The sequence below is a fragment of the Diceros bicornis genome, chromosome 9 (genome assembly GCF_020826845.1).
Source record: "Diceros bicornis minor isolate mBicDic1 chromosome 9, mDicBic1.mat.cur, whole genome shotgun sequence".
Classification (NCBI taxonomy): domain Eukaryota; kingdom Metazoa; phylum Chordata; class Mammalia; order Perissodactyla; family Rhinocerotidae; genus Diceros; species Diceros bicornis.
The window spans coordinates 30,590,798-30,614,377 of NC_080748.1; the positions used below are offsets into that span (position 1 = coordinate 30,590,798).

General features: G+C 36.1%; 1 protein-coding gene across 1 annotated transcript in view; it reads right to left on the reverse strand.

The window, feature by feature from the left end:
• LRRC63 (leucine rich repeat containing 63) overlaps window positions 1-23,580 on the reverse strand; it is a 68,018-nt gene that overhangs the window by 36,387 nt on the left and 8,051 nt on the right. The window contains exons 2-4 of the mRNA XM_058547723.1: window positions 17,950-18,639; window positions 17,415-17,483; window positions 13,883-14,043 (exon numbers count right to left, since the gene is read on the reverse strand). Of these exons, the coding sequence (XP_058403706.1) occupies window positions 13,883-14,043; window positions 17,415-17,483; window positions 17,950-18,639 (920 nt within the window). The remainder of the gene's footprint in view (window positions 1-13,882; window positions 14,044-17,414; window positions 17,484-17,949; window positions 18,640-23,580) is intronic.

Consider the following 23,580-nt stretch of genomic DNA (forward strand, 5'->3'; position numbering starts at 1 on the left):
TGAAAGACATCTATGTGGGCAGGACAGGATCAGTCTGACATAATCAGTTATAGCCTGAGTAGGGCAGGGAAGACATCTACCCAAGAGAAATTCCAGTGTAGGGTGAAAAAACCCAAATAATGTGAGGAGGGTGTCAACATAGGGGAGTGCCTAAGATCCCAAGCAAGGAAAGGAAGGATTATACATGTGTGAGGGGATGACAGCAAAAGAAGCAAGGTTGGTTACATATAGCAAATTGGTTGAAAAAGTAAATATGATAAGGATAATGGAAGCCAAATTTCTCCCTGTTGGAGAAGAGAGTTACAAATGGGAGAAAATTAGAATGACTCTTGTAGTGTTAGATTAGAATTGGATGTATTGCTATGAATTCAGTTTTCAATGTGTGTGTGTTTGTGCATATGCCAATTACCTGATTTTGCCCACTGAAAGAGTCTATAGTACCCTAATATCAATGAGCACCTAGCGCCCAGATCTTGGCTTCTCCACTAAAAATAACCAGGGGTCCTTGGAGGAATGACAGACTCCAGGGCTGGGGCAGAGAGAGTGCAGAATAAGCCTGGAAAAATGATGGGAATATGTCAAAAGGACACCGAAACCAATGAATGGGTTTTTAGTGAAATCTGGGGAAACTTTAGAATAAAAATAAATAATGGCACAACAGATTATACACACCAAATAAAATGGTTGTAAATTAATAAATAAATAAGTTGAAAATTTGATGAGAAAGAGGATTACTTTCAAAGTACCACAATATACTTACTAAATACAAATGGAAAAGAGTAACAGTGGAGAAGTCCTGAAGATAGCACCTTAAACAAGTAATCAAAGTGAACACTATTAGTAATGGGATAAACTGAAATCATGTACCATGTGATAAGATAAGATTGAGAAAAAGGTTTTGAGATATCAGTGCCAAAGGTGAATGACCTATATCTAATCGTGAGAAATATAAGACAAACCTACACTAGTGGACATTTTACAAAATAACTGGCTGTTACCTTAAAAAGCTTCAAAGTCATGAAAGTCAAAGAAAGCTGGAAACATACCAGCTTGAAAGAAACTAAAACAACTATATACAACATGTGACCCTGGATGGGATCATTTTTTTTATAAAGAACATTATTGGGTAAATTGGTAAAATTTGAATGGGGTCTCTTGATTGGATAGAGTAATGGATCAATATTAATTTCTTGATTTTGAGGGCTTCTCTGTGGTTATGTAGAAGAGTGTTCTTGCCTGCAGAAATATGCACTATAGTATTCAGGGATGATGAAGCATAATGTCCGCAGTTTTCTTTGTACTTTTCTTGCAACTCTTCTGTAACTTAAATTATTTCAAAATTAAAATATTAAAAGATATGACATATCAAACCTTGGGAGATGCAGTTAAAGTCATGATTACAGGAAAATTTATAGCCTTAAATACATAAATAAGAAAAAGAAAGGCTGAAAATCAGTGATGCCTATATTCATAAAAAGAAGTTAGAAAAAGAACAGCAAATGAACCCCTCCAAAAATAGAAAGGTATCAATAATAAAGATAAGAGCAAAAATTAATAAAATAAAAAATACAGAATGGAAAGAATCGGCAAATCAAAAAGTTGGTTCTTTGGGGGCTGGCCCCACGGCTTAGCGGTTAAGTGCGCGCACTCTGCTACTGGCAGCCTGGGTTTGGATCCCGGGCGCACACCGATGCACCACTTGTCTGGCCATGCTGAGGCAGCGTCCCACATACAGCAACTAGAAGGATGTGCAACTATGACACACAACTATCTGCTGGGGCCTTGGGGAGAAAAAGGGAAAAAAGGGAGAAGGATTGGCAATAGATGTTAGCTCAGGGCTGGTCTTCCTCAGCAAAAATAGGAGGATTGGCATGGATGTTAGTTCAGGGCTGATCTTCCTCACACACACAAAAAAAGTTGGTTCTTTGAAAAACCAATAAGAGAAAATAAGGGAATATTGTTAGAGTTTTTAATTTTAGTCATTCTAGTGAGTGTGCTGTGGTATCTCATTGTGGTTTTAATTTGTCATCCTTGATGAACAGTGATGTTGAGAACATTTTCATGTTCTGATTGGCTGTTAGTACGTCATCCTTTGTGAACGATCTGTTGAAGTCTTCTGTCTTGTTTTTTATTGTTGTTGTTGCTGTTTTAATTTATGTGAAAGGCAAAATTTTAGATGGCCCCTATGACTTTGTCCCTGGTGACACTCATGTGTCAATTTTTTAAATATTGACTTTGCTTCCAACAACCATGCTAAATTTACTTATTAATAGGATTTTTTTTGGAGATTTCTTAAGATTTTCTACATACACAATTATGCCATCTGCTAATGAAGACAGTTTTACTTCTGCCTTTCCAATCGTTATGCCTTTTTCTTCCTTACCTTAAGTGGCTAGAAGCTTCATTACAATGTAGAATAAAAATGAAGGGAAAATTTTTCTTGCCTCGCTTCCAATCTTAGGGAGAAAGTAGTTAATCTTTATTGATTATATACGACATTGGTTGCAGATTTTTCATAGACACCTTTTATTTGATCATGAAATGTTTCTTTTAACCCTAGTTTACTTAGAGGTTTGTTTATTTTTTTAATCTTAAATGGGTGTTGAATTTTGGAAAGGTTTTGCATCTATTGAGATGACATTCTTGAGAATAAACATTGCTTTTCAAATATGAAAACACCTTTGAATTTCTTGGGAAAGCTTCATTTGGTCATTATACATTATCCTGTTTTAACTTTTGAAATTGTTGGATTTGATTTGCTAATATTTTGTTAAGGATATTTGCACTTATATTTATGAAGAATATTGGTCTATAGCCAGCCCTGAGGGTCTAGTGATTAAGATTCAGTGCTCTCACCCCCAAGGCCCAGGTTCATTTCCTGGTCAGGGAACCACACCACCTGTCTGTTGTTGTCATTCTGTGGCGGCAGCATGTTGCCATGATGCTGAAAGCTATGCCGCCGATATTTCAAATGCCAGCAGGGTCACCCATGGTGGACAAGTTTCAGCAGAGCTTCCAGGCTAAGACAGAGTAGGCCATGAAAAACCTGTGAATAGCAGTGGAGCATTGTCTGATATAGCTCTGGAAGGTGAGAGGATGGCATTAAAAGACCCAGCAGGGTTCTGCTCTGCTGTACACAGGGTGTCTAGGAACTGAAATTGATGCCACAGCACTAACAATGAATTGGTCCATAACTTTCCTGTCTTGTAGTATTCTTGCTTGGCTTTGGTGTGAGAATTATCCAGGCATCATAAAATGAGTCAGCAAGTGTCTACTTTCTGAAGGAGTTAGTGTAAATTGATATTATTTCTTCCTAAAACGTTGGATAGACTCACCAGTGCTATGTGCCTGCAGCTTTCCTTGTGTGAAGGCTCTTAATTAAAATTTCAATTGGATTTTTTACAGATACAAGACTATTTTGATGTTCTGCTCTTGTTGTCCCTGTTTCAGTAAGTTGTGTTTTTCAAGGAATTTTTCCTTTTCATCCAAGTTGTTGCATTTACTGGCAAAATGTTGTTCTTAATATTTCACTATTTTCTATCTTAATGTCTGTAGGAAACTCAGTGATATCCCTTTTTTATTTTGAATTTGGTATTTAGAGTTTTCCTTTTTTCCTTAATCAATCATATTATGGGTTTAGCATTTTTATTAATCTTTTTAAAAGAAACAAGTTTTGAATTTGTTGACTTTTCTGTGTTGTTTGTCCATTTCCTACTTCATTGATTTTCACTCTTATTGCCATTTCCCTACTTACTGGGGGTTTAATTTGCTCTTTTTTTCCTGCTTTCTTAAGATGGAAACATAGATCACTGATTTTTATACCTTTCTTCTTTTCTAGTACATGCATTTAAACCTATACATTTCCCTTGAAAGATTCCTTTAGCTGTTTCTTACTGATTCTGATCTGTTGTGTCTGCATCCAGTTTGAAATATTTTTAATTTTCTTTGTGTTCTCTTTTTTGACCTATTTTTTTTAGTGTGTTGTTTAATTTCCCAATATTTAGTGTTTTTCTAGGTATCTTACTGTTTTTGACTTCTATTTTAATTCTGTTGTTGTCAGATAACAAACTGTAATATTTCAATATTTTGAAATTCACTGAGACATGTTTTATGGTCCAACATATGTTCTGTCTTGAGATTGTTCCATGTGCACCTAAAAACCATGTATATTCTGCAGTTGTTGGGTCTAGGGTTCCATAAATATTAACTGGGTCAAGTTACTTGATAGAGTTATTTCCAGTCTTTTTTTTTTTTTTGCTGAGAAAGATTCACCCTGAGTTAATATCTGTTGCCAATCTTCCTCTATTTTGTATGTGGGTTGGCACCAAAGCATGGCCGCTGACAAGTGGTATAGGTCTGCTCCCGGGAACCAAACCTGGGCTGCCAAAGTGGAGCACACCAAACTTAACCACCAGGCCGGCCCCCTGATCTTCTATATTTTTATAGAATTGTTTTTGACTACTTGTTGTATCAATTCTTGAGCAAGAGATGTTAAAGTCTCTAATCTCCAGTTATGATTGTGCATTGGTCTATTTCTTACTTTAGTTCTGTCAATTTTTGCTTTATGAATTTTGAAGCATTCTGGTCACATCTATCCACATTTAGATTATCACGTCTTCTTGATGAATTGATCCTTTAGACATTTTAAACAGTCTCTCTTTATATTTGGTAATACTCTTTGTCTTTAGTGTTATCTTTTACTTTGATAATATAGCCAGAACAGCTTTATAATGCCTAGTGTTATCATTTACCACAGTTTACTTTTAGCCATCAGTGTCTTTATATTTAAAGTATATTTCTTGTAAATAGTATATATTTGGGTCATACTTTGTTATCTAGTCTGACAATCTGTATTTTTATTGGAGTGTTTAGCACATCCATATTTAACATAATTATTAATATATTAATTAATTGTCAGATTTAACTTTACCATTTCGGTGCTCATTTTCTATTTGTCCCACCCACTCTTTGTTCCTCTATTCTTTTTTTGCCTTCCTCATTGTGAACAGAATATTTTTTCAGATTCCATTTTATTTCTTTTAATGATTTTTCAGTTATTCTTCTTAGCACTTTTTAAAAGTAGTTTCTTTAGGGGGCTGGCCTGGTGGCGCAAGTGGTTAAGTGCGTGCTCTCTGCTTCGGTGGCCCGGGTTTGCAGGTTCGGATCCCGGGCGCGCACCCGCGCACCGCTTGTTGAGCCATGCTGTGGCGGCGTCCCATATAAACTAGAGGAAGATGGGCATGGATGTTAGCTCAGGGCCAATCTTCCTTAAGAAAAAAGAGGAGGATTGGCATCAGATGTTAGCTCAGGGCTAGTCTTCCTCACAAAAATGAATAAATAAAAGTAGTTTCTTTAAAGATTACAATATGCACCTCAACTTATCACAAGCAACCTTCAGAAAATAGTCTACTACTTCATGAATAAAGTAAGAACCTTACAATAGAAACATACATTTAGCCTCTCCCAACCCTTTGTACTCATGTTGCCCAATATTTTATTTTTATATTATATTTATATAATATAAAATTTATATTTATATAAATTTTTATAATTTCCATAAATTTATATAATTTCCATAACATATTTTTAATGTATTTATTTTAAATAACTGGTAGTCTTTTAAAGAGATTTAAAGGTTCTTTTAAAGGGTCGTTTTTATTTACTGATGTATTTACCATTTACGTACTATTTATGCTGCTATTCATTCTTTCCTGCATAACCAGGTTTGTATCTGACATTTCCCTTTCTTCTTCAAGCTTACTTTCAACATTTTCTTATAGAAGAGATCTGCTGGAGAGGAATGCTCAGATTTTTTTTTGCTTGAAAATGTCTTGTTATGTATTCATTTTTGAAGGATATTTTTGCTGGCTATAGAATTCTGGTGTGAGATTTTTTTTCTTTCAGCACTTTAACAATGTTATTCCATTGTTTTCTGGCTTCCATTGTTTCTGACAAGAAGTCAGCTAGAATTTGCATTGTTGTTCCCTGGGATAAATCTTTCTACTCTAGCTGCTTTTAGAAATGTTTTACCTTTGGTTTTCCACAATTCAAATATAATATGCCTAGTGGCAGTTTGCTTTGTATTTATCTTGTTTGGCCTTCGCTAAAGTTCTTGGATCTGTGGGTTACTGCTTTTGATCAATATTGGAAAATTCTTAGCCGTTATTTCTTCAAAAGTTTTTTCTACCTGAATCTCTCTCTTCTCCCTCTATGATTCCACTTATAAGTATGGTATGTAATTATATGCATGTTATCCCTATCATATGGATTTGATATTGTTGTACTGTTCTTGGATGCTCTGGGTTTCTTGTGGCTTTTTTTTTCCCATCTTTCTTCCCTTTGTGTTATAGTTTGGATAACTTTTAATTACCTATCTTACATTCACTGATGCTTTCCTTTGTTGTGTTAGCACATACACCTCCCACAACAAATATAATAGTCTCAAAATAACAACAGTAGTTTCACTAGAAATAGTTAACACTAACATTTGAATTTTTGTCCTTAGAATATGTCCTCACTAAGAAACTATGGTCAAAATGTTGTGTTTTATAGTCATTTGATATAATTCTTGTTTATGTGGTTATTTTTCCAACTTTATTTTAGGTAGGTTTATTTGTTTCATTTAGTACACACACACACACACACACACACACACACACACACACCCTTATATATCTATATGGATATATTTAATTTTTAGAGGATGATTTGTTTTTTTCTTCTTTTTGGTTTAATTTCATTTTTAATTAGTAAAATCTTATACAGTTCCAAAGTCAAAACTATAAAATGAAAATCACTCAAAGAAGTTTAGTTTTTATCTCTGTTCTATCCACACAATTTCCTCCCTATCCATATACACATATTTTTAATATTTTTGTTTTCTCCTGCCATTTTTTCTTGTTAAACGTATTCCCTACCCTTTTCTTAAACAAAATGTTGCCTATCATAAACATTGTGTTGTTCTTTGTCTTTTTAACTTAATAATATATCATGAAAAATGCTTCAGATCATTCAGCAGTATATCAAGCTCTTTCTCACTTTTTAAATATTTCTCTCCCTTATAGCTGTCTCCTTTGTGTAGAAATACTATAGTTACTCAACTAGCCCCTATTGATGATCATTTGTGTTGTTTTCAGTCTTTTACTATTACAAATAAAGCTGCAATAAGTGGTCTATGCATACGTCATTTTATACTTTGCGAGCGTAAAGTGGGATGGCAAGGTGAAACGGTAATTGCATATGTAAATTTGATAAATATCCCTAAATTCTCTCCATAGGAATGCACCATTCTGTATTCTTCCTAACAATACTACAATCTCACCAATAAGATATGCCATCAAACTTTTCCCAATCTGTTAAGAGAGAAATTGTATCTTTGTGGAGTTTTAAATTTCATTGCTCTTATTTTGAGTGAGGTTGAGCATCTTTTCATGTTTATAAGGGTCATTTGTATCTCTGTTTCGGTGAACTATCTTTTCAAATATTTTGTCCATTTTTTTTCTGTTGGATGGTATTGTAAATAGAATTATTTTCTTAATTTCCTTTCAGCATATTCATTGTTGGTGTATGGAAACACAATAGATTTTTGTGTGTTGATCTTATACCCTGAAACTTTGCTGAATTTTTTTGTTAGCTTTAGTAGCCTCCTTATGGATTCTTTGAGATTTTCTATATATAGAATCATGCCATCCGCATATGGAGATAGTTTTATGTTTTCCTCTCCGATTTGGATGACTGTTATTTCTTTTTTTTTGCCTAATTGCTCTGGCTAGAACCTCCAGTACAATGTTGTATAGCAGCAGTGAAAGTATCCTTCCTCGTTTTGTTCCTAATCTTAGAGGGAAAGCTTTTAGTGTTTCATATTGAGCCATGGGTTTTCCTAAATGCTCCTCATGATGAGGAAGTATCCTTCTATTGCTAGGTTTCTGAGTGTTTTTCTTTTCTTTTCTTTTTTTGTGAGGACGATTAGCCCTGACCTAACATCCAATGCCAATCCTCCTCTTTTTTTTCTGAGGAAAAGTGGCCCTGGGCTAACATCTGTGCCCATCTTCCTCTACTTTATATGGGACGCCACCACAGCATGGCTGACAAGCAGTGCATTGGTTCACACCCGGGATCCAAACCTGTGAACCCTGGGCTTCTGCAGAAGCTGAATGCATGAACTTAACAATTACACCACCGGGCTGGCCCCTGAGTGTTTTTTTTTAAATCATGAAATGATATTGGATTTTGTCAAATGCATTTTCTACATCAGTTAAGATGATCATGTTTTTTTTTTTCCTTCATTCATTAGTGTAGTTTATTACATGGATTTTCTTATGTTGAACCATCCTTTCATTTCAAAAATAAATGTCACTTGGTCATCATGTATAATCCTTTTAATTTTTTTTGTATTCAATTTGCTAGTATTTTGCCGAGGATTTTTTATCTACAGTCATGTGCTGCATAACACGTTTTGGTCAATGACAAACTGCATATACAATGATGGTTCCATAAGATTAGTACTATATAGCCTACGTGTGAAGTAGGCTATGCCATCTAGGTTTGTGTAAGCATGCTTTATGATTTTCACACAATGACAAAATTGCCTAAAGATACATTTCTCAGAACATATCCCTGTCATTAAGCCATGCATGACTTATATTCATAAGAGATGTTGGTCGGTGGTTTTCTTGTGGTGTCTTTGTCTTCCTTTGGCATCTGGGTTATACTGAGAGAATAGAATGTGTTACAGGTTGGGACATTTAAATGACTACATATATATTTGGTCTCAGCCCACAGTTCCTGGCTCACAGCACCCAAAACCCTTAGAATTTCTTGAACGATAAGAGCAATGGGATCATCTTTTCTCATAATACTTGGTCTCTTGTCCCTAGTTTCTGAAATTGCTTCAGAGCCATAAAGGTGAAGTAGGTGTCTTGTTATTCATAACAAGCCATTTTCCATAGCAATTGGGTTTATGTTATTGCGGTGACTTTTGGAAAGCACCTAAGGATGGGGGCTAGTTGCCAGGAGAACAAATCATGTGATTAAAAGTTTGGAACTTTTAGTCCCAAACTCTCTCCCCTCCTGGGGAGGAGTTCAATCACCAGTGAGTTGATTGACTTCAATCACCAACGGCCAATGATTTAATCATTATACCTATGTAATGCAGTCTCCAGAAAAACCACAAGGACAGAGTTCAGAGAGCATCCAGGTTGGTGAAAATATGGAGATTTGGGGAAGGTGACATCTAGAGAGGGCATGAAAGCTCTGCACATTTTCCCCATATCTTGCCCTATGTATCTCTTCATCTAGCTGTTGATTCATATCCTTTAATATCCTTTGTAATAAACCAGTAATCTAGTAAGTAAATGGGTTTTCTGAGTTCTGTGAACCACTCTAGCAAATTAATCAAACCCAAGGAGGGGGGTCACGGAAATCTCTGGTTTATAGCCAGTAGGACAGAAGCACAGGTAACAACCTGGACTTGTGATAGTCATCCTGAGTTTGAGGGGGTCATTGGAACCTCCAATCTGTAGCCTGTTGGTCAGAAGCACAGGTAACAACTTGGGCTTGTGACTGGCATCTGAAGTGGAGAGCAGTCTTGTGGAATTGAGTACTTTACCTGTGGACTCTAATGTTATCTCTGGGTAGATAGTGTCAAAATTGAGTTGAATTGTAGGACACCTAGCTGGTGTCTGAGAATTGCTAGTTGGTGTGAGGATCCTCCCTTTCCATGGTGGAATTAGGTCCAAAATACTATTAGAGGTGTTCTCTCCTTTTTTTTATTTTCTGGAAGAGTTTGAGAAGTATAGGTGTTCATTTTTCTTTAAATGTTCAGCAGAATTCACCAATGAAGCCATCTGGTCCTGGACTTTTCTTTTTGGGGAGGTTTTTGACTATTTGTTCAATCTCTTTACTTATTATAAGTCTTCTCATATTTCTATTTGTTGTTGAGTCAGTTTTGGTAATTTGTATTTTTCTAGACACTTTTCCATTTCATTTTAGAGTGTTTAATTTGTTGGCATATAATTGTTCATAGTATTCTCTTATGATCCCTTTTATTTCTGTAAGGCCAGTAGTAATGTCTCCATCTTCATTTTTGATTTTAGTCATTTGTATCTTGTCTCTCCTCTTCTTAGTCTAGGTAAAAGTCTGTCAATTTTATTGATCTTTTCGAAGAACTAACTTTTGGTTTTGTTGATTCTCTCTACTGCTTTTCTAGCCTCTATTTCATTTATCTCTGTTCTAATCTTTATTATTTCCTTCTTTCTGCTAGTTTTGGGTTTAATTTGCTCTTTTATTCAAGTTTGTTAAAGTGTAAAGTTATGTTATTGATTTGAGATCTTTATCTCTACATACCCCTTCCCCACACATACCCACAGCCTCTCCCAACATCAACATCTCACACACCAGTATGATATATTTCTTATAATCAATGGACCAACATTAGCACATCATTATCAACCCAAGTCTGTAATTTCCATTACAGTTCAGACTTTGTGCTGTATATTCTACAGGTTTTGACAAATGTATACATTATCACAGTATCATACAGAATAATTTCACTGCCCTGAAAATCCTCTGTGCCCCTCCTCCTCATTCTTTCTTCCCTCCTCCCACATCCCTGGCAACCACTGATATTTTTACTGTCTCCATAGTTTTGCCTTTTCCAGAATATTTTGTTGTGGTTGTTCCTCATTTACTCATTCCCTTTTGTGTATGTTTTTAGGATAGTTTCTTAGTAGTGGTTACTATGGAGACTAAAATTGGCATCCTAAATTTATAATAATCTAGTTTGGATTGATGCCAAGTTAAATTCAACAGCACACAAAATATTTGTTCCTATACAACTCCATCTCCTCCACCCCCCACTTTATGTTGCTTTGTCACAAATTACATCTTTATACATTGTGTGTCCATTAATATAGATTTATAATTGTTGTATCATGTATTTGTCTTTTAAATAATATAGGAAATAAAAAGAAGTGTTACACACCAAAAATAGAATAATACTGGCTTTTATATTTACCTATATAATTACCTCTGTCAGAGTCCTTCATTTCTTTTTAAGGCTTCAGTTTGTTCTCTAATGTCTCTTCATTGCAGCCTTTAGCATTTCATATAGGGCAGGTGTACTAAAAACAAACTCCCTCAACTTTTGTTTATCAGGGAACATCTTAATTTCTTATTTGTTTTTGAAGGATAATTTTGCTGGATATAGAACTTTTGGTTGAGGGATTGCTTTTCTTTTATCACTTTAAAAATGTCATCCTTTTCTTTTCTGGCTTCCATGGTTTCTGATGACAAATTGGTTACTAAGTTTGAAGACCCCTTATACATGACAAACCACTCCTCTCTTGCTGCATTCAAGATTCTTTCTGGCTTTTGATAATTTCATTACAATGTGTCTCAGTGTGGATCTCTTTGTGTTTATCTTTCTTGGAGTTTGTTGAGCTTCTTGGATATATAGATTTGCATCTTTAATCAAATCTGGGAAGGTTTTAGCCATTATTTCTTCAAATATTCTTTCTGCCTTTTTCTCTCCTCTTTTTCTAGGACTTTCATTATCTATATATTGGTACTCTTGATGGTGTCTCACAGGTCCCTTAGGCTCTGTTACTTTTTCTTCATTTTTTTCTTTCTGTTCATCATACTTGATGATTTCAATTGACCTGTCTTCCAGTTCTCTGATTCTTTCTTCTGCTTGTTTAAATCTACTATTGAAAACTTCCAGTAACTTTTTCATTTCAGTTATTATTATTATTATTATTATTTTTGCTGAGGAAGATTGTCACTGAGCTAACATCTGTGCCAATCTTCCTCTTTTTTTTTGTTTTTTGTATGTGCAACACTGCCACAGCATGGCTTGATGAGCAGTGTGTAGGTCCGTGACCAAATCTGAACCCATGAACCCCAGGCCACTGAGGTGGAATGTGCAAACTTAACCACTATGCCACCAGGCTGGTCCCCAGTTATTGTATTTTTCAGTTCCAGAATTTCTTTTTGGTTCCTTTTTGTAATTTCTGTCTCTTTCTTGACAATCTCTATTGACACATCATTCCTCTGGTTTTCTTTAGCTCTTTGTCCATGATTTTCTTTAGCTATTTGAGCATATTTAAGACAGTTAAAGTCTTTTTCTAGTAAGTCCAATGTTTGTGCTCCCTCAGAGACAGTTTCTGTTAATTTATTCTATGAGCAAGCCATATTTCTTTTTTCTTTTCATGTTCTATAATCTATTGCTGAAAACTGGATACTTTGAATATTATAATGTGGTAACTCTGAAAATCAGATTCTTTCCCCTTTTCAGGATTTCTTTTTGTTGCTTGCTGTGGGCTGTAGCTGTTGGTTTGTTAAGTAATTTTTCTAAACTATTTTTGTTAGGTCTGTATTCTTTTTCATGTGTTGTCTTTGAAATCTCTTTTCCTTTAGCTTGTGTTTAGTGTTTTGACAGAGATTTCCCTATACACTAGGAGAGAGAGAGAGAGAGAAGAGAGGGAGGAAGGGAGAGAGAGACACAGAGAGAGAGAGAACAATACTTTTCCTAGTCTTTTTCAGATTGGCTCTATGCAAGGGCACCCCTTCAATGAGTAGCTAGGCCATTTAAAAGCTCTGTCTTAACTTCCTGCATATGTCATACCTAGAGATCAGCCAGAGGTGAAAACTTAGGGTCTTCTGAGGTCTTTTCTGAGAATGTGTCCTGCCCTGTGCATGCACATGACTCTCTAAATTCCGTAGTATACATAGGCTTTTTTTTTTTTTTTGGTGAGGAAGATTAGCCCTGGGCTAACATCTGTGCCCATCTTCCTCTACTTTACATGTGGAACACCTGTCACAGCATGGCTTGATAAGCAGTGTGTAGGTCTACACCCAGGATCCGAAACTGTGAACCCCAAGCCACCAAAGTAGAGTGCGCAAACTTAACCACTACGCCACTGGGCTGGTCGCTACATAGGCATTTTTGAATGCCTTTAATTTCCCAAAGAAATTCTCCCTACAGCTTTTCCTATTTTTGCAATTTTTCTATGAGTTTGAACTTATTTACAATAAAAGAGCATAGATTTTGAGGCCAAAGAGTTCTGAGTTCAAACCCAAGCACTACCACTTGCTTGCTGTGTGATCTTGTGCAAGTTACTTTCATTGGGCTTCAGTGCTCTCAGCTGTAAAATGGAGATCATAATACCTACTTTTCTGAATTGTAAGTTTTTTTATTTGTTTGTTTGTTTGTTTGTTTCTTTGTGAGGAAGATTGGCCCTGAGCTAACATCTGCCAATCCTCCTCTCTTTTTTTGCTGAGGAAGACTGGCCCCGGGCTAACATCCATGCCCATCTTCCTCTACTTTATATGGGACACCGCCACAGCATGGCTTGACAAGTGGTGCATCGGTGCGTGCCCAGGATCTGAACCGGCGAACCCCAGGCCGCCACAGCAGAGCACATGCACCTAATCACTTGCGCCACTGGGCTGGCCCCTGAATTGTAAGTTTTAAGAGTAACATTTGTTTTGCACATAGCGGGTGCTTAACAGATGGTAACTATTATCATTGTTATTAAGCATACTGGGCTTGTGTTCAGTGAAAAGCTAGCCTAGTCCTAAATTTGGCACAAGAGCCAAAGATTGCTGATAACAAAAATATGATAACTCTGACTCCCACTTTTCTTATCATGCTAGGTGTAAAAAGCACTATAATTGCTTTGGATCTGAGCATTTTTTAAAACTGGAATGAAGGCAAACTAGAACAGATAGGTTTAGAGATGCAATTTGAATGTGTTCCAGGGAAATCTCTATTGCAACAAGAAAGATTCCTTCAATACTATGGAAACTAATCTAAGTTAGGAAACCTAAAGCAAAAATAATTGATAATACAACAGGAAATTGCCATTAAAAAGATCTAGCATACCTTAAGATTAAGTGCATTTCTTCCATGTATTTGACAGTTTGTTATGGCCAGGTTGGTCATGGCTGTTATTGTTTCATATTGTGTGGCGGCAATAGTCTTAAAGGCTTCACCGTATATAACATATCCCTCTGATTCTTCTTTTTTTCTAGGTTTAATGAGACCTACACAAAGAGAATAAAACATGAAAATTAAATGTATTATCACTCAGACTTAAAGGTAAAAAGTTTTTATGTTATGATAACAATAAATCATCATAAATAGGTTAGCTGTACAGATCTTCTGGAAGAGATTCCCCATAATCTTCACCCATCCAATCTCGGCTAGTCTGTTTGCCAAACTTTTTTTTTTTTTTAACATTAGAGAGCACAACTGTCTCTCAAAAAGAAAACCGTATGCTCATAGATTTCTACCTAGATAATTTAGATTCCATCAATCTCAGTCTTTTTGTACTATATGTAAAAATATTGTTTTTAATTTTACTATGAATTACATAAACAACTTCTTGCTTCACAAAACTAGTAAAGGACATCATATTAACATCACTTAGAGATCACCTCCCAGGGAGCAACCTCACTTTTTCCCCTAATATCACCTTGATGCATGATTCAAATGCCCTATGTAACTCAAGTCTTCCCTCAGTTTGAAGACCTCACACAAGAGAGGGTAAAAACCCAAACAACTCAGGAGTTAGCCAAACAGAGACCATCTAAATTTACTTTATCATGACCCTTGTGAGTTTTGCCTTCCATCAAAAATGGCCTATCCAAGTATACACCCAAGTGCAGCAGGAAAATATTTTGAAATTTTATGAAATATATTTTACATTCCCAGTCATTCTTGCTGCATTACTTGCAGCAACATATTTTACTATCTCGATAATTCTTATGTCATTCCTTCAATGAAAGGAATAATGCATCCTAGAACAAAGAAAACAACGTTCACTTTTTAATTTCTAAAATAGGCCCTGTGTGCCCATTTCAGATCAATAGACGTGAACATTAACCACAGAATAAAGTAAGATGTATAATATGATACAAAGATTCCTTGTCTTGGGAGATGGAATGGAGCAAAAAGGAAAGGAGAGTAAGTTAAGACATAAGTCTGTGGCCTGCTCCCAGCTCACCCACCCTCATGGTCTAAGCCCAAGCAGTTGGTTTTTGAGTGGAAAGGAGGGAGATGGAGGTGGGGAGGTGGTTAGAAATTTGCTGATAGATCTCTGAAGGATCTGTGGACTCTTAAACTTACCTGAAACTTTTCCAAGAAGAAACCACCAGAATGGAATACATTCAATACATCAGAAATGGCAGAATGAGTTGTTTAGACTTATGATATGGAGGACATCCAAAAGCTAATTTATGTCACAGACAGTGATACAGAACTACTGGGAGGGATAGTGGTCTCAGAAAGTCCTAATGTTGCTCTAGCTAACAAAACTATACTGTATATTTGAAAGCTACTAAGAGAGCAAATCTTAAAATTTCTCATCACAAGAAAAAAATGTAACTACTTGAGGTGATAGACGTTAACCAAACTTATTGTGGTAATCATTTCACGATATATACATATATCAAATCATTATGTTGTACACCTTAAATTTATACAGTCTTGAGGCTGGCCGGGTAGCGCAAGCGGTTAAGTGCATGCGCTCCACTGCGGCGGCCCGGGGTTCGCCGGTTCAGATCCTGGGCGCGCACCGATGCACTGCTTGGCAAGCCATGCTGTGGCAGCGTCCCATATAAAGTGGAGGAAGATGGGCATGGATGTTAGCCCAGGGCCAGTCTTCCTTAGCAAAAAAAGAGGAGGATTGGCAGATGTTAGCATAGGGCTGATCTCCTCACACAAAAAAATAAAATAAAAATAAATTTATACAGTGTTATATGTCAATTATATCTTAATAAAACTGGAAAAAAGTTCTAAGGTTGGAGTGTTCTTCTGTGTATAATCCCCTGTTAAACACATCTATTGAATCATTAATTTGTTATATTATTTTTTCGGTTCTAGAATTTTATTTGACTCATTTTTTAAAAACAAAAATTCCACTTCTCTGGTAAAATTCTGCAACTTTTTCTTTATTTTCTTGAACATAGTAATCACAGTTATTTTAAAATCTTTATTTGAAAACTCTAATATCTGAAGCTATGGGTCTGTTTCTATCGTCCATTTCTTTCTACTGGTTTTCAGATATTTTATCCTGTTTTTAGGATGCCTTGTGATTTTTTAATGCTGGACATTGTAGACAAAAATTTTAAAGAGTCTGGATAATACTATGTCTCTCTAACAAGTGCTGATTTTCTTCGCTTAGGCTGAAAATATCACTTTGATTTATCAAGGATTGATTTTGAGTTTTGTTAGGAATAATCTATTTTAGTTTTGTCTTTTCTCCCAGAACATCACCCTTATTCTTAAGGCGTAGGTCCTCTGAGTCTTCAACTGAAAGCCCAGTGTGTTTACCAAGCCTCTCCACTGTGGCAGAGCTTGAACTCCAATGACCATTTCCTGTGCAACTGTGAAAATCTGTGCTCAATTCCTTAGTATTTCAGCTGATGTTTTCTGCTGTGTTTCTTAGAGTACTGTCCTGCACATGCACAGCTTAGAAATCAGCCAATACCCTTAAGGGAGTTTGTATGTAGATAGTTGGATTCACTTCTCTCCTCTTTGAGATTTTGCCCCTCGAGTCACAGCTAAATTGGAAGCTCTGAAGTCTGACTGCGATCTCTTCAATCCAGTAATACTACTACTTTCTACTTGGGGTCTATTATCTGGCACCACAAAAGCCCTCAGGGAAATACCCAGGTAAATGTAGAGCTAACTCATAAACTTCCCTTATTTCAAAGATTATAACCATTCAAGTCATGCCTGCAATGGTTACTCTCCAATAACTTCAACAGCTATTTTATATATTTTGGGCAAATTTAATAGTCGATTTTGGTGGGAGGGTTTGTCCGATACAAGCTACTGAACCTTGGACAGAACCAGAGGTCATCAGGTTATTTCATCTGTATCTGATAATTCTAATACCTGGAACTCCTGTCAGTATGTTTCTACTGCTTACTGTTTCTGCTAGTTTTCATTCATTTTTTCTCTCTCTTGGTGTGCCTGGTAATTGTGAATTGCTTACTACACATTGTATTTGTGAAATTGTTTACAGAAATAATGTGAGGTCTAGGATGATGTAAGCTTTCTTTAAAGATGGTTTTTCATTTGTTTCTGCTACGTAACTAAAGTCAAAGCACTTAGAACAGTGCCTGGCACATGGCAAGTAGTTAACTCTCATTATTGCATGTCTATCTGCCCCACCCATATTAAGAATACTCCACTCCGCCTTTTATGTTCCCAATATCAGTACAAAGTTTGGCTTATAGTCAATACTTAAAAAATAGTTGCTGAGTAAATGGCTTAAAGAACTGAAAATGAGATGAGACATATGTGTGAATCACATACACATACACAAACACACAAAATCCTGAATACTTTTATAGAGAGATAATCTTATATACAGATTTTAAAAGAATGGTATAAACTTAGCATTTACCTTCAGGTAGGCTTGGCACTTTTTGCCTTGGGACACTTTCTACATTTTCATATTCTGTTTCAAGATTTTCTAGAAAAAAGGAAAAAATGGGACAACTTTTGGACACGTGAAAATTCATGTTGAGGGTGTTAATGATTTCATTATAATTATTCATCTTTTAATGAATCGGTATTATCCATGAAAATGTGCCCATGAAGGCATCCATCAGCATTCTGCTTCTAGAGCTCATCTAGATCACCTTCTGAATAATTGTTCATCACTGGTCCTTTATATTAGCTTTTCTGATCCTTTGAATTCCCTCATCTGGTTCCCACCACCATCTGGGTCAAATAACCCAGTTTTACCTTGGCAGACCTGCAAGGTAAGGACTTCTGTTACTGCATTCTGGCCCATATAGTAAATGTATAGGTAAAAAGTGATCCCACAATCCCATCCTGCAAACCCAAGGTGGGGAGCCACCATTTGCTTGCATGCCTTCTCTCCCCTTTGCTTTACTTGAGCCCATTATTACAGACCATGTTCCGAATGGATTTACCTATCATAGACAGTCTTCCAGGTTTTCTTGGTAAAGTTGGTGGTGGTAGGGAGATGGTACCTGGAAAATGACTAATACTTAGTACCACTGTAGTACTTTGTTGTGAACGGTCAGACAACTGTCTTTCTGCTTTAACAGGTATACTTCTTGGTAGAGGACCTGGTACTGTTCTAGTTAAATCCATCAGAGGTTGCTTAAAAGTAAAGGTCCTACTGTTTGGTAAATGTAGATACTCAGAGTGAACTTCCGTGAGTGTGGGAGTGGTAACTGGGGAAGGGGCACTTGAAGGTTTAGAGAATGCTGAGGAGAAAATCAGAACGTCTGTTAGCATGTTATCAACATAAACATTTTTTATTTTCGATGGCTTTTCTTTTGATTTTCTTGAAATTTCCATTTGGCTTGTTTCTTTCCCCAAAACTTGACTTGAAGCTGAATGAAAACTTGGAAAAAATTTGGAACCAGTGGCAATCTCTGGAATGTGCCAATAGCCTTTCTTAGACGTTTTTTCGGGTGTTGAGATAGTAGTCACTCTTTTTTGTATATGACGACCAGAAAAGAGATTTTGGATATTGAAAAGTGTTTGTGATTGATTTCTTGAAACATCGGGAAAACTAATTTTATCTCTTTCTGTTGAAATGGTTTCATCTTGAGCGAACTTTACACGTGGTGGCTGAGTTTCAACAGTTTTCGCTAAACCGGAAAAAGGAAAATAACACAATTAGATTATATTTATCAAGGTGTCAGGGACAAAACTATTAATGTTTTAGCATTCATAGCTCTTCTTTATCCACTCACCCCCTCTCACCTTCTAAAAATGTTTCTGCGTATACTCGCTCAGCTATCAGGACTTTTGTTTAGCCGACTGGGATAAAGTTTGGCTAAACAATCGGAGAAGTGAAAAGGCTAAATTGTATTAGATTTAGAATGGGTAAGGAGCTACTCCTGGAAGAATAGAATTGATAGCACTGTGGATGGGTAAAATGACTTGGATAAAGTTTTGCTATTTATTATTTATCATTATCTTTTCCCCATTTGAAACTTCTTTGAGAAAAGATTTACATTCTTTTCAATGCCAGACCCCAGACCAAGGTGTCTTTTGAACGTGATAACATTCTAATACTGGCTACAAGGTACCACAAGTTCATTTAGGTTACAACACTAAGTATTCCTTTCTCTCTTGGGTCCGGAAAATGCATTGTGCCTGCATTCTTAGGCACCTCCCTACATCAAATATTCTTTCTCTTTCCTATGTGACAGGATGTTAAATGATATTTTTTCTATTGTCTCAGTTGAGTACAATAAATGATGAGGACCTCTACATTTTAATACAGAGATAATAGATTTATTAAGGTGAGACTTGAAAAAGGATGGCCAAAACAAGTTCAACTCTCACCCACCTGTTGTCTATATATAAGAGATGGCTAGAGATTGATCTAGGTTCAGAGAGAGGATTCCTTCTGAATAGAGCTACTGGAGTGCTATATGTTTCCCTGATCTTCCCCTCCCCATGGTGGTGAAGGAGGATGGTTTTTCCTCTACCTCAAACCAAATGAGGGAGATTCTCAGAGAATCATTTATAGAGAACAGGAGTGTATACTACAAAAGAAAATAACATCTCATCACTCCCGTACCCACCTCCCTCACTGAGTAGCAAAAATACATTGGCCTTCCCAGGGCTGTGTCCCAACTAGAGTAAAGCAAGAGAATCCTTGAAACTACTTGACCTGTATCTCCTGGCATTTCAAGGGGGTGCAGAGACTGATGTCTGATTCTCACCTTAATTCTTAACTCTTAATTCCTCAACTCGTCCCCACTCCTAGCTCCACCTATGGAGAAGCCAGAAACTATAATATGAATTGGGAAAGAGAAGTAAAAGATCAAGAAGGAAGGACTTATCATGGTCCTGTTTCCCTTGGCTTGTCTAAAGGTTAGCAGACCTAGTCTGAGCTGGGAGAAGGGGCAAGGTTTGATTGCAGGCTGGATGAAATTACTGGTTTAGGTTAGACTAGTTGTTTAATATCTGAAAATGAGATAAGGCTAATAGAGGAAAGTGACTAAAAAAGTCTTGGGAGAAAGATGCATGCTATGTGAGTTTGAAGGGCAGGAGTAGGAGAAGAATAACGTTTGCTTCCTGTTTACATGGAACTACTCAAAGTTAGCTCATTCGATAAAATGTTTACACCACTGTCTTCAACTTTATTTTCTCTCTCTCCCATGTTAGAACAAAACATGATAACACGAGAAAAACCCTCAATAGACTCCAGAACTCCTTCCAACCACCACCATCCCACCGTATTTATCCTTCCCTTCAATAGCAAACTGAAGTAATTTACACTCATTGGTTTGACTTCCTTTCCTCTCATCTCTGCTCTGTTTGTTGTTTTGCTTTATTTATTCTCTAACTTTTTAATAAATTAGGAGACTTTATTTTTAGAATAGTTTTAGATATATAAAAAAGTTGAGCAAGAGAGTACAGTTACCATATACCCCCCTCTCCTGCACAGAATTTCATCTATTATTAACATCTTATATTAGTGTGGTATGTTTATTGCAATTAATGAAACAATATTGATACATGATTAATCAAAGTCCATAGTTTACTCTTTGTGTTGTACAGTTCTATAGGTTTTGACAAATGCATAATGTCATGCATCCACCATTATTACAGTATCATACAAATATTCATCACCCTAAAAATTCCCTGTGCTTCTTCTATTCATCCCTTTCGCCTCTCCTTGAACTTCTGGCAACCACTGATTTTGTTTTTTACTGTTCTACAGTTTTGCTTTTTCCAGAATGCCATGTAGTTGGACTCCTACTGCATGTAGTAGGAGTATGTACGTAGTATGTAGTAGGACTCCTACAGTATGTAACATTTTCAGACTGGCTTCTTTCACTTAGCAATATGCAGTTCAAGTTCCTTTATGTCTTTATATGTCCTGATACCTCATTTCTTCTTTTCATTAAATAAAATTCCACTGTGTGGATGTACCACAGTTTGTTTATCTATTCACCTATTGAATTCCTTCCAGTTTGGAGCAATTATGAATAAAGTTGATATAAATATGCATGTGCAGGTTTGTGTGTGGATGTAAGTTTTCATCTCAATTGGCTAAATATCCAGGAGTTCAATTGCTGGATTGTATGGTAAGAGTACGTTTAGCGAGCTGACCCCGTGGCTTAGTGGTTAAGTGCACGCCCCATGGCTTAGCCGTTAAGTGCGTGCGCTCCGCTACTGGCAGCCCAGGTTTGGAACCCGGGGCGCGCACAGACGCACAGCTTCTCTGGCCATGCTAAGGCCGCGTCCCACATACAGCAACTAGAAGGATGTGCAACTATGACATACAACTATCTACTAGGGCTTTGTGGCAAAAAAAAAGAAAAAAAAAGGAGGAGGATTGGCAATAGATGTTAGCTCAGAGCCGGTCATCCTCAACAAAAAAAAAAAAAAAAAGAGTACGTTTAGCTTTGTACAAAACTGCCAAACTGCCTTCAGAAGTGGCTATACCATTTTGCATTCCCTCCAGCAACGAATAAGAGTTCTTCTTGCTCCTCTTCAGCATTTGGTGTTGTCAGTGTTTTGGATTTGGTCTGGTCTAGGTTCATTTTTCGTGTGTGTGGATGCCCAGTTAACTTGTTCCAGTACCATTCATTAAAAAGACTGTATTTTATCCATTGAATTGTCTTTGCTTCTTTGTCAAAGATCAGTTGACTATACTAGTGTGTGTCTATTTCTTGGCTCTCAATTCTCATCCTTTGATCTATTTGTCTGTTCTTTTGCCAATACAACACTGTCTTGCTTACTGTAGCTTTATTACTACAAAGTCTTGAAATTGGGGAGTGACAATCCTACTTCCTTAATCATCTTCAGTCTTATATTGGCTATTCTAGGTCTTTTGCTTTTATATATAAACTTTAGAATAATTTTGTCAATATACATAAAGTAACTTGCTGACATTTTGACTGGGATTGTGTTGAATACATAGATCGAGTTTAGAAGAATTGACATCTTAACATAGAGTCTTCCTATTCATGAACATGGAATACCTTTCCATTTATTTAGATCTTTGATTTCTTTCATCACAGTTTTGTAGTTTTCCTCAAAATCCTGTACATATATTGTTAGATTTATGTCTAAATAAATTGTAGTGAGTTTTGATACTGACATAAGGTGTAGTGTTCTGAATTTCAAATTCTAATTGTTTATTATTGGTATATAGGAAAGCAATTGATTTTTGTATATTAATCTTGTATCCTGTAATATTGCCATAATTGTTTAGTATTTCCAAGAACTCTTTTGTTGATTCTTTGGGATTTTCTACATAGAACAAAGAAGAAAGACAGTTTTATTTCTTTCTTCTCAACATGTACACCTTTTATTTCATTTTCTTGTCTTATTGCATCAGCTAGGACTTTCTAGTACAATTGTTGAATAGCAGTAGTGAAAGGGGACATCCTTTCCTTGTTCCAGATTTTAGGAGGAAAGCATCTAGTTTATCACCATTAAGGATAATGTTAGCTGTAGGATTTGTGGTAGATGTTCTTTATCAAGTTGAGAAAGTTCTCTATTCCTAATTTGCTAAGAGTTTCTTCATGAACGCATGTTGGATTTTGACAAATGCTTTTTCTACATCTATTGATGTGATCATGTGATTTTTTTCTTCTTTAGCCTATTGATGTGAAGGGTTACATTAATTGATTATTGAATGTTGAACCAGTCTTGTATATCTAGAATAAATCCCATTTACTTGTGGTATATAAACATTTTTATACTATGTTGGATTCAATTTGCCAATATTTTGTTGAGGATTTTTGCATCTATGTTCATGAGAGATATTGGTCTGTAGTTTTCTTTTCTTGTAATGTCTTTATCTGGTTTTGGTATTAAGGTATGCTGCCCTCATAGAATGGTTTAGGAAGTGTTCCCTCTGCTTCTGTCTTCCGGAAGAGATTGTAGAGAATCAATATTATTTCCTCTTTAAATGTTTAGTAGAATTCACCAGTGACCCTATCTGGGCCTGCTGCTTTCTGTTTTGGAGGTTATTAATTACTGATTCAATTTCTTTAAGAGATATTGGCCTCTTCAGGCCAATAATAATAGATCATTTATAAAGATTATTTACAATATATTATGTATTTCTCCTTGCATGAGTTTTGGTAGTTTATGTCTTTCAGAGGCTTTGTCCATTTCATCTACGTTAGCAAATGTGTGGGCCTAGAGTTGTTCGTAGTATCCCTTTATTTTCCTTGTAATGTCCATGGAATCAGAAATGGTGAACCCTCTTCCATTTCTGGTATTAGCAATTTGTTTCTTCTCTCTTTTTTCTTGTTTAGCCTGGTTAGAATTTTATCACTTTTATTAATATTTTCCTAAAACGAGCTTTTGTTTTGTTGATTTCCTCAATTGATTTCCTTTTTTCAACTTCATTGATTTCTGCTTTAACTTTTATTATTATTTTTTCTTCTCCCTGCTCTAGGTTTATACTGTTCTTTTTCTAGTTTGCTAAGGTAAAATCTTAGATTTATTTTAGATCAATCTTTTTCTAATATATGCATTCAATGCTATATATATCCTCTAAGCCCTGCTTTTGCTGCATGCCACTAATTTTGATGTCATATTTTTGTTTTCAT